This window comes from Triturus cristatus, chromosome 2_1 (assembly GCF_964204655.1).
Source record: "Triturus cristatus chromosome 2_1, aTriCri1.1, whole genome shotgun sequence".
Classification (NCBI taxonomy): Eukaryota; Metazoa; Chordata; class Amphibia; order Caudata; family Salamandridae; genus Triturus; species Triturus cristatus.
The window spans coordinates 238,584,118-238,600,293 of NC_140581.1; the positions used below are offsets into that span (position 1 = coordinate 238,584,118).

General features: G+C 40.1%; 1 protein-coding gene across 2 annotated transcripts in view; it reads right to left on the reverse strand.

Annotated features, from left to right (window-relative positions):
* Positions 1-16,176, reverse strand: part of MTMR12 (myotubularin related protein 12) — a 674,853-nt gene that overhangs the window by 416,909 nt on the left and 241,768 nt on the right. The window contains exon 3 of one of the 2 annotated variants that reach the window (XM_085630615.1): positions 9,750-9,889. The exons of the other annotated variant lie outside the window; for it this stretch is intronic. Coding sequence (XP_085486741.1) covers positions 9,750-9,889 — 140 coding nt within the window. The remainder of the gene's footprint in view (positions 1-9,749; positions 9,890-16,176) is intronic. 2 annotated transcript variants of the gene reach the window in all.

A 16,176-nucleotide genomic window follows, 5' to 3' on the forward strand; every position in this document is an offset into this window, starting at 1 on the left:
TATATAAAACTGCAAATACACAAAAAATAATTGTTTTGCACACTTCTGTCATTGGGCTACATGTGGGCTACATCTGGGTGATATTTGTGCTGCATTTGGGCGCTTTTGTCTCTCGTGGCCATCTTGGGAGATTTATTTGTTATGAAGTTTCCTAATTTCCTCATTTACTGCAGTCTCCTCAGTAGGAAATGTTTTCAGTTTTTTACTTTGGTTCCATCAAGAAGGCTTTCCGATGTGTCACACATTTGCCATAAATTCTGAATGTTAGCACTCTAGTTGCTCATTAGATCACTGTAGTAAAGCTACTGCTCACCACAGAAGTCTGCTGCTGGTATTAAAAGTGCATGTTTCAATCTGCATATCAGAATTTTTTAATGAAATAGAAGAGGATTTGAGAAGTCACTCAAAATGTGCCCTAATTTTTCTTTCTTCACCACTAATCATAATTTCTATGGCAAAATGAAACCCCTCATTTTGTTCCTTTGTAAATTAAATGTTTTAAGTGTTACCACTTTATTCCAATCAAGATGACTTCAGGTGTGCCCTACTTTTGTCATAAGTAAGACTGTTAGCGCTCTAGTTGTTCGTTAGAACACTCTGGGACATTCTGTCATTGGGCTATACTTGGGCTACATCTGGGTGATATTTGGGCTACATTTGGGCTCTTTTGTCTCTGGTGGTCATCTTGGGAGATTTATTTGTTATGAAGTTTCCTAATTTCCTCATTTACTGCAGTCTCCTCAGTAGGAAATACTCTCAGTTTTTTACTTTGGTTCCATCAAGAAGGCTTTCCGATGTGTCACACATTTGCCATAAATTCTGTATGTTAGCACTCTAGTTGCTCATTAGATCACTGTATTAAAGCTACTGCTCATGAGGGAAGTCTGCTGCTGGTATTCAAAGTGCATGTTTCAGTCTGCATGTCAGAATTTTTTAATGAAATAGAAGAGGATTTGAGAAGTCAAAATGTGCCCTAATTGTTCTTTCTGCAGCACTAATCATACTTTCTATGGCAAAATGAACCCCCTCATTTTGTTCCTTTTTAAATTAAATGTTTTAAGAGTTACCACTTTATTCCAACCAAGATGGCTTCAGGTGTGCCATACGTTTGTCATAAGTAGGACTGTTAGTGCTCTAGTTGTTCTTTGGAACACTCTGGAAAGCTGCAGTAGAACACAAAGGAATCAACTGACAGTCTCTGACCTTGTTGGATGTACATGTTTTACTGAGAATGTCAGACTTCATTCTCACATGACTGAGAAAGATAATGTGAATTTACAGAAAATATGCTCTCAGTTTAGCTTATAGATCACCTTCCAAACCTCTGTGGGAAAAGCATGAGAAAATAGTTTTCTCTGAAACATGATTCATGATATCACAGCAGAAGGCTTTTTCACATGGTAAAATCACCTTAGAACACACCACAATTGCTAAAATGAGTATGGTACCATCAACAAATGATGTATAATGTAACTAAAGTCTTAAAACCTTCAATTAACTGCAATGCTTTTTAATGAGGTGCTATCATGTATATTGGTCCCAAGATGGCTGCCAACACTTCTTGGATGAAGTGCTGACAGCCAATCAGATCTCACGATGAGATGTGTGGTTAGGCTCCGCCCAGATATATATACTGAACGGATTTACACCATTTAAGCAAAAGGCACTAGTCTGAACTGAGGACTACCGCTTTGCCAAACTTGGTGTAATTCCGTTCAGCACTTCGGGCTGTAGCTGCGTCAACAGGTCCTATGGGAAAATGTTTTGGGACCCCCCCTTGTTTCTCGGCCCCCGCTTGACGAATCACCGTGAAATTTTCAGGATAGGAGCGGACCGGAGCTGGCCAAAAGTTTGGAAAATTTCGCAAAGATTCATCAATCGACGCAAACGTTATTCCAAATAGAATGTTGCGGATTTCCTATGGAAAATAGGTCCTAACTATAACTACCTACTGGCGACTGCCAGTAGGTAATTAATATATATATATATATATCCAAGATTACCAAAGTCCGTGGCCCTTTGACAGGTGGCGAGTCACGCCGGGCCGGTCTCCCGGCAAATATATAACGCACAGCAATCTTCTTCAAAGAAGGACTCGCGCTCAGAATGAAACCAGAGTTTATTCAGGAAGGTTACGCGTTTCGACAGCCAAGCTGTCTTGATCACACCATGATCAAGACAGCTTGGCTGTCGAAACGCGTAACCTTCCTGAATAAATTCTGGTTTCATTCTGAGCGCGAGTCCTTCTTTGAAGAAGATTGCTGTGCGTTATATATTTATATATATATATATATATATATATATATATATATTATCTACTGGCGGTCGCCAGTAGATAGTTATAGTTAGGACCGTGTTTCCATAGGAAATCTGAAAATTCTATTTTGAATAACTTTGGCGCCGGTTGACGAATCCTCGCGAAATTTTCAAAACTAATGGGGCGCTCCGCTCAGCTCCTACCCTGAAAGTCTTGGGGTGATTCGTCAAGCGGGGGCCGAGACAAAAGGGGGGTCCCAAAACGCATTTTCCCCATGCATTTCCCCATAGGACCTTTAGTCGAAGGTACAGCCCGAACGGCTGAACAGAATTACTTGAAATTTGGCAGAGAGGTAGTCCTCAGGTCAGGGATGTGCCTTTTGCATATATGGAGTCAATCTGTTCAGTACTTCCTGAGAAAATTGCAGTTAAAAGCACATACATATCTATAGCCGCGCACAGTGCGAGCACCCTAACGTGCGCAAGCGTAATTCTGATTGGTGGTTAGATGTTAGTCAACATTCGAATCGGTCGAAATCAGGAAGTGTCGGCCGCCATTTTGTTTGTTTTCAGTGCGAGAGTGAAAGAGAAAGGTGGCGAACGTGAAAAGGGGGCAGGGAAGAGAGTTCCTGATCCCCTAGCCTTTGTCAGGGGGTCCCTGAAAGACCCCGAAGGCAGAACATTTTTTTAAATCTAAAAAAAAAAAAAAAAAAAAACGCGGGGGTGCGCGCACGGTGAAACACCCCCCCCCCCAAAAAAATAAAATAAATTTAATACGTAATTTATTTTAAAATAAATATATAAAAATAATAATAATACATACATAACTTAGCCAAATTCACTGAAAAAAAACATAGGTTTCACACACGTTATAGTTAGGAATTAGCATTTAAAAAACCTTGCAAATTCACTTAAAAAACCATAGGTTTCACACGTTATAGTTAGGAATTAGCATTTAAAAAACCTTGCAAATTCACTTAAAAAACCATAGGTTTCACACATGTTATAGTTAGGTGGATATTTCACTTGTAAAAAACCAATGAAATTCCCCTGTTCTAGTTAGTTCAGATAACTATAACTCGCGCGACCGCCACTCTATCACAAGGATGATGTCATCAGTGATGTCATGAGTGATGCAACTGACCATGTCATGAGTGATGTAATATGTGACGTCATGAGCAGGATTGCGGGCGCGCGAGTTATAGTTATCTGAACTAACTATAAAGGGGGAATTTCATTGTGTTTTTTACGAGAGAAATATCCACCTAACTATAACATGTGTGAAACCTATGGTTTAAGTAAATATATATATATATATATATATATATATATATATATATATATATATATATATATATATATATATATATATATATATATATATATATATATATATATATATATATATATATATTGTTTTTTTAATTAAATGTACACAAAAAGAAAGAAAATTAACAAAAAACACTTTTTGTATTTAAAGAATATATTCTAGAGATGCAATATAATAAAAAATAAAACTATCTCTGCAATTACTTGGTCTATTGCATATTGATGTTGGGTTTTGTGGCATGTTAGAACCAAATTAGGTCGCATCAAAAACAATATAGGTCAGTTTAGGGGTTTGTTTGTTAGCTAGTTTTTGTTTTCCCCCTCCTCTTGGACCTGAAAGTAATTAGGGGGGCCTCTCTCTCTATAGACTGGTGGATTTTGCTTCATTGACAGATGATTGTGCGTGGGTGTACTCAAATGTGGTCTGGGGATCTGTGCCAAAAAGTTGCTGTTATTGCAATAGCATCTTCTTGGGACTGCTGCCTCTGAATGTTATCAATTAAGTTGCTGAGACCGGTCTTGCTCGCTGTGCTGTCTTGTGTCGTTGTCGACAGAGCAGCATTTTTCACCATTCTGGGGACTCACCTCTCTCAGTACTCCTTACTGCTCCGCCCAGTCCCATGCAGCTTGAGGTTCTCTCAAGAACAGAATTTGTTGGTTTGCCATTATCTTTAACTTGGCCAGGAAAAGTAGAGCATACCTCATGTCCATAATTCTTAGTTTCTTCTTGACCTCTATGAAGCTAGCCATGCAGTGCTGCACTCCTAATGTGTGGTCAAAGAATATCATGACTTTTCCTATTTCAAGAAGAAAGTGACTTTCTTTCTAAGAACACTGCAAGAAAGTGTCTCTATCTCAGAAGTTCAACATTTTCACCACAATAGACCTGGGAGAGCTCCTGGTGGTGGGGACCTCGCTGGGACCTTATGGGATCTTTTCACAGTAAACCAGCTGGATAAGCCAAGCAGGGCCATTAACTCGGCGAGCCAGGACTCAAGTAGTTTAAGGTTACCACTCTCTGCTCCTTCTTCGCTGCTTCTGGTATCTCTATGATCTATATTTTATTCTGGTGTGCCCTGATTTCCATATCCTCTGCTCACCCTTCTAGGAAGTGGATGCAGTCTGTCAATTCCTGTATTTCTTTCTGGAAGTCTGGAGTTTGGGGCTGGAGCTCATGAACTGATGTTTCGGCATGGCAAACTCTACCAAATAATTTGCAATAATCATCCCAGTGTCCACCTTCCCATCTAGTGTTGTTCTAGTCTCAACTATGGCCTCTAGATCTCATTCAAATTAGTTTGCACTAGATTTTCAGGGTCCGCAGTCGGTACTGCCCCTCTAGCCCTTGGCAGTTGCCATGATTTTTTCCTGAATCATAACAGCTGTAGCAATACTGCCAGTACGTTTCTTCCCAGATCTGGTTTTGCACACTAGAGAAGTCACTGCTGCTATGGAAGGAGACACTTCTCTGGTGCCAGGGGTTGAGGGGGGGGGCTCCTCTGTCATCACCCTGTTGTCAGAGGCTCACAGAGCACTTATGATGTGTCTGCAGAGGTTCAAGGTCCCCAGTATGCCTTGGTCGAGCTCCTGCCAGGTTCAATGTTCACTGCTATCCAATTTGTCCGGCAGTGTGAAGGCACAAGCAGTTGGCCCATGATTCACCTGAAACTCATGCGCTAGGGCAGTAGCTCTCAGGCAGTTCACATCTCATGTACATTGAGAAGTAACTCCTTAATTGGTCTGCTTCTCTGAGTATCGTGATGACGCTAATTACGCCCTAAGGATAGGGCTAGGGGACAGCAACCGGGAGCAAGTCTTCCTGTATTGCCCATGGTGTCTCTCATGTGTTGGATGCCACAGCTTTAGGCCCTCCATATGTGATCTTCTGCCACCCTAGGAGGGGGCAAAAGACACACAATTGATGGACGGAATGCAGAACTAATCAAAACATTCACCCCCAGTCAAGAGAGCTAGGTTAAATCCATCATTCCTTTGCTCACCATGCCACCCCAGTTTAGACCTGGCCATTTGCAAATCAGTCTTGGCCCTTGGAGCGGAACGGACATGGTCACGGTCCGCGTTTCTGGGATTGTGAATGAGAGGTTCCCCTTACTGTTTTCGGCCACTGCCAGGTGTTTATATGTTGGGTGTCCCTTGTGATGAAGAATGCGGGTGACAGAGGAAGCTGCCCTCACATGTCATTCTCACCTCCCGCCCCAACCTTGATACTCTGGAGCAAAAATTCTGTTTTTAAGAGGGGACCTCATTGCCTGAGGCAGCACTAGCTCCCAAATATCAATGCGTGGGGCAGGCGCAGTTCCTGGCACGGCACACTGTTGCACAGGCCTTCCCTCCCCCAGTCAGAGGTTTCAAAGTCAGTAGTGGAGGTTGGGCTCAAAAAAACCCCTGCTCCCTTCCCCCTCCTCTCTTCCAAAAGGAAGTATTATGAACTATTAATGTGCTTCCTTTGGTGACCCAAAGTACTTTTAGTCATGTGGTTCTGAAAGCAAGAATCTTGGAGAATCAGGTAAGAAACAACTGCCCTTCGAATGTACAAATAATATCTGTAAATGATAATCCTGATTTACTCCTCCTTTGAATACGTTGTTAAAAACTATCAAGTTCAGAGTAGTCATAATTTTTTCTAATTCGAAAAAGCTATGTTATAAAGTGCCCATATAGAATGACAATAGCTCTTTGGTGCTGAATAACTAGCACAATCCCAGGGCCATAATATTGTAGAAAGAGACACTTTTTTAGGATGGTTGAACATTAAGTATACCCATTATAGTCTACTATATGAGAAAGGAAACGCTCAGAGTCCCCTTCCCCATTCTATTATGTACGAAGGCTGCTGGAAAAAACTATTTTTCTTGAACCATTCATACTAGATAAGAAGAGAGCAGAAAGCAAACACTGTTATTTTGGTGGCTTGTACATAATGGAATCTCTGACGGTCTGGTGCAGGGATAGCCAATTGTTTTAACACACAGTAAGCAGATGAGAAACCGTGGGCATATTTTCTCATTTTCCCTGATTTTGGATCCTCCAGCCACAGATTTTAAAAACAGCAGAAAGCAGGCAGAATGCCCTCCAGCAAAAGTATCCCAAGGACCATGCAATGAATTGATCTAATTGGTAATTGAAGTAAGTTAAGTATACTGTCCATATCCTGTCTCCATTTTAACTTACGGAAGAAAGAACATGCAGGCTAGCTGGACTGTCACCAACTGAAGCATGTTGTTGTATTATGATTGTGGTGTGGCTTGAATTGTTATTATGCATCCTTTTAACAAAGAAAGGAGTATGCAGTTCCTTTCAGGAACTGCATACTCCTTTCTTTATTATCAGTATCAGGGCACGTATGCTGGACCTTTAAAGCCCATGTATGCTGGACCTTTAAAGCCCTTTTTGTCTCGCCTTGTTATTAACATTATGCATCCTTTCCCATAGTTACCTGTTCCCTACTGCTCAGCCAGTATGGATGTGATGTTGTGGAATGCTGGATTGCTTGGTGAGGTAATGGAATGCTGGAGTGCCTGGTGTGGTTGAGAGAGTGTCAGTTGGAGTGTGTGGGATGAGCAGCAAGGAGGCAGATCCTGGTGGGGCTAAACGTTTAACCTACCATTTTAAAATTCTGTAACTATGACTTATTAAACCTTACCATTGTAACCTCCTCTACAACTACATATGGACCTAGTTTGTTTTACAACAAATTTCTGTCTCACTGATCAGATTTCTTAACTCATCAGGTGATCCATACAGCTTTCTAATCCATCACTCAAGTGCAGTAATGACTGCCTGTAGAGTGCACTCTGCACAAATGTTTGCTTCTCAGGTACCGCTTGGAGATACGTTGCAGTAAAGCAGGAGCTAGTTTCAGCTTTTCCACTCAGATTCCTGACTTTTGACACCACTCACCCACCAGGCATTGCTCTAGAGGCATCATGTGCTTTTGAGCATGAGGTACAAGAAAGATGCAAACAGCCATGGATCACATGAGGACTGGATCTGTCCAGCAGTAGTTTGGGGATGGCGGTGAAAGAAAAGAAATTTGCGATAAATAGATGATGATTCCTCCTTCAAATCATACAATTTAGCGTCTCTTGTGTCCAAACAATAAACCAGGTACTGCAATGGATGCCAATTTGGAATGGCGCATCTGGAGCCTCACATTTCAAAGGATTTCCAATATGACATTTTGGAGTAAAAGTGGGGACATGGCCGTTTCTTATAGCCGTTGGAAGATACCAGCCTAAAACGCAGGATACGCATTCAGAGGTTTAATTGTTTACAATGAACTTCAATATTTTGCAGAGTTGATTGCAATGGGGATTTGAATATACTAACCAGAAGTTACATTCAGTGTCCTTAAAGTAAACTGTTCCATTTACTGGAGGAATTCAAAAAGTTTCTTTTTTAACCAATTTCTTTCCAATCTTGAAGCTTAGGTCTGAGCACTTGTTTTAGACTCTACTTTCCGGTAGGAAAGTGAACATCTCTTTCCACTTCACACAAGGGCTCTCATTTTATTGGACATTTGTCCAGGAGCGGACAAACCTCTTGAACCTGCTGGTCAAGATGTAGACTTTGTCACTGCTGGAGGAATAATCAGATGAGCAAGTTTTAGTGCATTTTGCCGAGTTCCCATACATTTTCTGTGACATTCTACCACTCCAGAAGGTGATCTCATGTTTCCATCTATGGGGGTCAGTGAATATGGACTAGGAAAGAGGGAGCCATTGCTTGGTAGTTGCTGGTCGCTAAACAGCCATTGCTTAAGACTGTTCCTTAGCATTTAGAAGATTGTCTCTGCTTCAGTTGGTAGTATAGTCTTTACTGTTGATTTTGAGCCTGTCTTTGGCCTCAGTATTGAGGCAAAGTAAACTCCAGCTCTTTCTGAATTCCCCCCCTTTTTTTAAAAGCAATGAATGCTTTAGTTTCCTTTTTGTGAACCTCTTTTGTTGTATGTGATCCAAAAAGAAAGATATTAGAAAAAGAAGAGCAGAAACATTGATGTGTGCCCAACTTGATGCACAAGAGAAAAAAATATGATGTGACAATATGATATGACTCATAGGAAAATCATGACTGCATTTGCTGGGCTGAAAGGTAGAGAGGGTAAGCAAGGTAGAAGAGTCTCAAAGATGGCCAACATTTTCTCTTGTTGTACAGTAGGAGTTAAACTGGGTTTTTTCAAACATAGCTCTGTCTATGAACATGTTGAGTGTAGTATGTGCAACGGTGGAACAATTAAATGTATGAGTAACTGCTCTATCTGATTTCAGAGCAAGAGCTATGGGGTCATCTCATATCTGTCCAATTTCCATGAGACCTGGAAGGTCTGGTACAACGTTTCGGTCCTTCTCGAGTGTGACTCCAACCTGAGAGTCTCTTCTTCTTTCTGCAGCAGAAACACATCTCAGTGTCAGATACAGGCCATCAGGTGGAGAATGTATTGGATGGTCATATTACTGAGTAAAGCCAGTGCAAAGTAATGCGTCTGGTTCCAGGGGCATCTGGTTAATCTGGAGGTATTGGAGCTCTTTTAAGGCCATCAACAAAAGGTTCCTCAATGATTACATTTTTCAAATCAAGTGTAAGGTCCTCAACAGCCCTCAGATACCGGTGACCAGATGGTAAAAAAAAATTCAAGGTAGGTACTTCCAGAAATGTTAATAATGATGGTGATAGCACTACTTCTCTGAAGAACCAATGGAAGCATCAGAATGGCTCTCAGTAGAATCAGAATTAGACACAGAACCATCCCCTCCCCCTATATACATAAAGAAAAAAGGCAAGCTTCTCTCAGGGAGATCTGGAGCACTTCGTAGGAAGTCGGAGCTTGCTCTGTACCTCAGCCCCCTTATAGGATTTCATGAAAAATCAGACTGTCTGATGTAGAAAGAGTCTAGACACGGACACCCACACACAGGGACACCCACACACAGGGAAACCCACACACAGACAGAGACACACACACGACAAACCGTGTCTATTTTTCTCTATCGCACTCCTTCTCCCATAATAACCTAGTGAACTGGTTTGGAACAAAATACTTTGTACTTTGAAATCAACTTGAATCTGTGTATTTGGAGGCATTAACTGACTACAATAACAACATAAGATTGTATAAAATATACCATTTAGAAACGTCCACCTACATTCTCCTTGGCCTTTGGGTCATCCGTTAGGAAAGCAACTTTAAAGTTTGTGCAAATCAATCTCCCAAAGATGCCACGCTGGGAACTTTCATCTTGTGTACACTTCAAGACTGTATTAGCCTCACAGAGGAGCTGTTCACCTAAATAAAAATAAATACAAAAAACGTATGACTGTCAATAAATATGTCACTCATCCTTTGCATTAAGTGTCAATAAAATGTCATGAAAATGGGACACTAGTGTTTTGATCACTTTTCTCAATGAGTGAAGACGGATAATTATGTGAAATAGTGAATTCTGGGTATATTAGTAGCCCACTAGGCGTGGAATATATACATGTGGCAATAACTGTAATCATTATATAGTGCTTTTATGTAACTGCATTCTATGTCAAATATGATACCAGTTTAATTTCAACATTGAGAAAACCCAATTTGAAAACATTAAATTTACATGGAGCCTAGATGGGAATCTTAGTGCTAATAGACAACTAAGCCAAAAAGAAGACATGCAGAAATACAACGAAATGGCATTCCAAAGATTGAGAGCAAGCAGAGAAACACAGTGAAAACCGTAGAAGACGAAATGGGTCGGCGAAACAGAGAATACTTAAAGAAGAAGATCGATGATTTCAAAAGGGCTGAGATCAGCAATCAAAACCCAAAGATAAGGTGGGAGTTTGAGAACGATCACAAAACTTATAGATGACAAGCACTGCCAAATCCAATAGGGTTCACCTATGTGAGACATATTGACGTGGCCAATTTCTTTTTTAGAAATCTTGCACATTGGCATGGGCTGACCGCGCCATTGTGCTTTTTTTTGGTTTACCTTATGCCATGTTGCAGAGCAGCCCGCGCTGATGTGCAACATCTCTAAAAACATTAACAAAGTCAAAAAGCTCTGTGAGAGCTATTTGGCTTTAATGTTTTTTTTCTATGGCAGACAGGTGGGCAAGAGGAAGTAAGGTTGGACAGCAGAAGGTGAGTAGGGCGGGACAGGCAAGCAACACGAGGGGGGTGGAGGAGGGAGCTCACAGAAGATGAGGAGGGAACTCGCGGAAGATGAGGAAAGTGAGCAGGAGGGTGGGAAGGCACAAAGAAAAGGGGAGGACAAGGGAGAGTGGTCAAGCAACACCAGGGGGGCGGAGGAGGGAGGTTTGGGGAAGACTTTGGACAGCCGAAGGGAGTCAGGAAAAGCATGGACAGCAGGTGAGGGCTAACGGACTGCGAACAGGTGCACTCCGAGAGACTGCATGTCTAAAGGTAAAAAAGAAGTACCTCGGTAAGCGCGCGCGGCTAGTGGAAGGACACTGGCTGCAGACGGGAAACTGTAGTTGGTCCATGCTCTACTGCAGGGACAGAAACTCAAAGTCCAGGGGAAGGCTGATGGCCAATAGGAAGCAAGGCTTGTACAAGTCAACCAATGGTAAGTAATGAGCGGGTTCTTAGCACCCTTTAAGCTATTAGTCTACAAGAGATTTACCCTTGACAGCACAAGTGCTGTCTGAAGCAAACCCTATAAACCTCCCGAGATGAAATATGTCAAGGAAACCCCTCCAAGACATAAGACCAATATAGAAGAGACAAGTACATGATAAGATGGACTTGCTCATCCAAATCAACAACCAAAAAAGAACTAAAAGAAATAAATAGGATTTTGATGTTATGCCTGACGAATAAAGTTATAGCACAGAATTCAGTTTAATGTCCTAAGAGACACTCTTAATTGAACACAGGATAGCAATTTTGTTGAACAAAAGCAGGAAGAAAACTGAAAATGACTATGCTCTCCTACCTATGCTGTGCTTGCCTTAAAGTGTGCAATAAAACAAGTGTGAAATAATGCAGCACTAATGACTTGCAAAAATTGAGATAAAACATAGGTAGAGAGGTGCACAACATTTAGTTGATGAAGGCCGGCTGGGGAACAAGGCTGCCATGAAATTCATTTTGTTAGTAAAACAGGTTTCATATTTCTGGGTTAAAAGTGAAAGTGAAAGTGTGAGATCTTGTAAAGGATAACGCAAAAATATATTTTATGGGGGGAAACAAAGACTAGGAATAGCGACCTGAAAAAAATGAGATTACAAAATCCAGCTAGACTTCATGCAGAAGAAGAAATGCAGTGACGGGAAAAAATGAAGGGTAGATGTGGTTTTATTCTGGCTAATGCACTCTAGCTAGCAAAGACATGAAGGTCAATGGAAAAGATCAATCAAAGGTAAACCTTCTGAAAAAAAGTACAGTGTCATGGGAAAGTGTGATTGTAACTCTAGGTTTAGGTTTCCACAGTTTAAATGTTTTTTGAGAACAAGCAGTACTGAAATCAGAGGATATGACGCTGAAAAAGATTGAAGTACCTGGTGAGAAGAGTACAATAACCGGGCAGGTCTGAACAATATAAGCAATCAAAGTTGGAAAGCAGGTCTTAAATCCCAACATTGATGAGAATAAAATGAAAGAAATTAAACTAGGTGACTGGGGAGAGTAGAACTGAGATACTGAATGGAAACAATACAAACGGAAATAGACCATTTCCATTATGCAGAGCTATATTAGTAGCATCGATAAAGATGAGATACCATTTCTTGACTATGTTGTAGTAGAGAGATAATGTGAAAACCATAGAAGTCAGCACTATTTTTAAGTAGTGAGACATGAACAGCATTTTGCACTTGGATATTAAATAGCTTAAAAGAATTGCGAAAGCGGATACAAGAAGAATACGAAAAAGAGATTAGTCAATTTCCGCTTGACACACGAAAGGTTACCTGGGTACGATAGATGATGAACCATTTAAAGGGATTGGTAACACAAATGGTTCAATGAAGCATAAATCCTATGTGGCCATTATAAGAAAACAACACCCATTTTATCTTTCCCTGATGGTCTTGAGCATGCATGGACGTGTTATGAGTATTAAATACGTAAATGAAGTTTGAGGGGATATGACTAAATTACCAGGGAAGTTGTACACTTTAATTGAGATGTCCTATTTGTCATGAATTCAGAAGACAAGAGAGGATGTCTGATAACGTTTAGAGGTTAGGGAGGGAATGATCAGTGGCAAAGAAGATCCCTTCCATAGATTATTGGCTACCCCTAAATTTGCTTGCCGGCTGGGTGAAATCGCTGATTGAAGTGGTTGAATAGGCTGGAATAGGTAGCTGCTCAGAGAATTGTTATTTGGAAAATTGACATGGAGAGGGAGCATTGCAGTGAAATTATAGGAAAACAAAGTTCTGGAAAGCGGAGGTTTTATCGCTAGCTGTGGATTGAAAGGGAGCATTCCATGTTGGGAGAAAGACTATGGAACTGGTGTCAAAAGTGGTAATCTAGTGCAAAAAAGGAAGTAGCATTTATGACAGCAGGAGGGCACAGGATAATTATTAATGGACAACAACTGGTCAGGGGTGCAAAGCCTTTTCTAAAGTTGAGACCGGTACAACCAAAATGATTGCCTAGAGTCCAATAATATACTGTGTTTCCAAACAACTGAGCAGAGTAATGAGGATACACATGCTGCTGAGTCTATCTAGCAACAGAAAGATCACATCACAACAAAAGACCCAATATCTATAGGCTATCCATCTTTTTCTTTTACCTCCCAGAGGACAACATAGATACTGATAAATTATCCTCACTCAGCATCTTTTCACGATGCTTAAAAATTATTCAGAGTTTCTGCAGAAATTATTAAAAAAAACAGGAACATATGGTGTATAGCAAGTTTGATACTCAAATGGCAGATAAAACATAATTGATACCAATTTGCAATTTGAAGAGCTAAACGGAATATGCTTCAGGAGCAGAACAATGACAAAGAAACAACTGGCAACGGATAGGAGCCTGGAGATTAGTGGGAATAAGCTTAAAGCAGTCATTGGCATATTGCTGAGGAGTCTAATATGAGCAGAAGATGAAGACCTTGGATGTGAAGACTATCGGAATATGAGAGACTGCAAAAACTCATGAACATCTATTTTCTGCAACAAGAACAGGTGGAGGACCAGCCATTCAGTTCAACCACAAAAACAAGAGATATACTTTCATGAGCAGAGAGAACAAAGAACAAATTGTCAAAGGATACATTTATTTCCAGAGGAAACACTTAAAAGATGATCTGGTAAACATCAGAAGGAATGTAGAACATTTGGAATAAAGGCAGGCATATTAGTGCCAGCTAGACTGAGGATGTCTACTATAGATGAACAGTAACTTTTGCAAACAGCGGCTAACCCCTCGAGAAATGAGCAGTGTTGGATAAAATGGATGTTGAAGGTATTTTGTCAAATAATATTCCCTGATCATGTCGGTTTGTGCTCTCTCCCTTGTTAAACATTGTTCCGCTGTACCTCCATGAATCTGATTGGCGGGAGCAGGGCACAGTTTTGTTAAAATGTGAAATTACAGAAAGCTCTGGTGGGAATTTTGTATTTAGATGTTCAGTTAATATGGCCTATGGAGCAGGACGAGAGAATCTGCTTTACTGCAAATATTCTGAGTAAATGAATGGGTATGACCTCTTGTTATAGAGCACAAAGTGATCAAAACCAACTATCATAGGAAGTGGCTAGTAAGATGAAAACCTGGTTCAGTGTTGGTTCGACTCAAACCAACATGAGAACTTCCCTGTTCAAGCCCCTCTCTCTCCACCTCTTCCCAGCAAATTCTAGTTGGACATTTACACCCACTACACTGGCCATTAGAATCAGATTTCTTACATACACTGTTCTCTTTTGTATTTAGCATAAAGCATAAGTATGACAAATTCCTCTGTCTCCCACTTCATGCTATAACTGGAATACTTTGAGAAAAGAAGTGTGCATTTATAGCTGAAAGGAAAACCTTATGAAAGCCCAAACCAATATCAAATGTCAGACAAGTAACTGGTTGTATCAACTTGTATTAATATGATTTCTGGAGTATACTGTCCCCACAAGGTGCTTAGTGGCACTGACTTTATCCAATTTCGAGTATCATCTGTTGGATTTGGCATACTATTAGGGGTATAATTAGAGATGGCCTGCTAGAGTGTGATCTCTGTGCAAAAAATGTGTCCGTGCAGGCATCGCAATTATAAGTTGAGCGATGTTATTGCACCCGGCAATCACAAGGTGCAATGAATTTTTGAATTATTAGTTAAATTTCGCCAGGTCAATCCTGCTTGAATTTAACAGTAGGAAAAGGTGAAGTGTTTACTAGGACATGCACACTTTGGAGCAGCATGACCCAAAATCTGCTTGTTATTCCACAAAATTCGATAAATTCCGGACAGCTTGGAGTGAGACTGACTATGAATAGCATCCGGCAGGGCTACTCATAATCAGGTTTAAGTATTTTGCACTTCGTTGGAATCCTGTGCCTGGTTTATGCTATCTAAAACCTTAAAACAAAAACAAACGTAAAAACTCAATAGCAAAGATATACTGTAGAAATACACCTTCCCCCACAGGCACGCTACACTTCTATTCAAGTTAGGTCTATGTTTGCTGTACAATCAGTTGGAACCAAGCCGTCTGCACAGACATGCAAAGCTTATTAGGATGCGTTTAGGTTTCTTTGTTGGGTTCGGATGCGTTCTGTGCGAGCATTTCAGTAAGGGAGTCTGTATATATGTATGTATATATATATATATATATATATATATATATATATATATATATATATATATATATATATATATATATATATATATATATATATATATATATATATTATTTTTTTCACTGAAAAAACAAAGGTTAGGCTCAGATTTCACTCGTACAAAACCAGTCATCAGTGAGGTCATTAGGGACGTCACTGACCATGTAATGAGTGATGTAATATTTGTGGTCATAAGCAATACATTGCAGGAGGCATAAGTTATAGTTGGTTCAGCTAACTATAACTGCTGATTTCACTTGTTTTGTACAAATGAAACCTGAGCCCAACTATAATCTCCCTATAACCTTTGTTTTTTTTCAGTGAATTTCTACGGTTTTTTAATCTTATTTCCTAACTATACCTTTGCATTTTATGGTAATAGTGATTGAGAAAACAAGTAATTTTTATTAAGCAAAGCATCTAAACCACGCAGCTTTCAACTTTGAAAGTACAATCTATTTAAAACCCTCCCCCCGCTCTGTTTTACCTCAGTTTCCATAGCAACCCACGTTAGAACACTCTTTTATAAGCTGCATACTAGCTTCAAATTCTACTGTATTAAGTGTGGTTGACTGTTTGGAAATATAAGCATATTCAAAATATCATAAAAATTTTTTTCCAGACCCAAGCACAGATCTACTTACTTTTCTTTTTCAAATTCACTACCTAATTTTAGGTACCTGCACATTTACACCATCCAATCAAATATGTTATTTTTTATAAAACAGGTCCTGTACTCCATTTTAACTGTCTTTTATTTTCAAACCGGTCTCATTCTG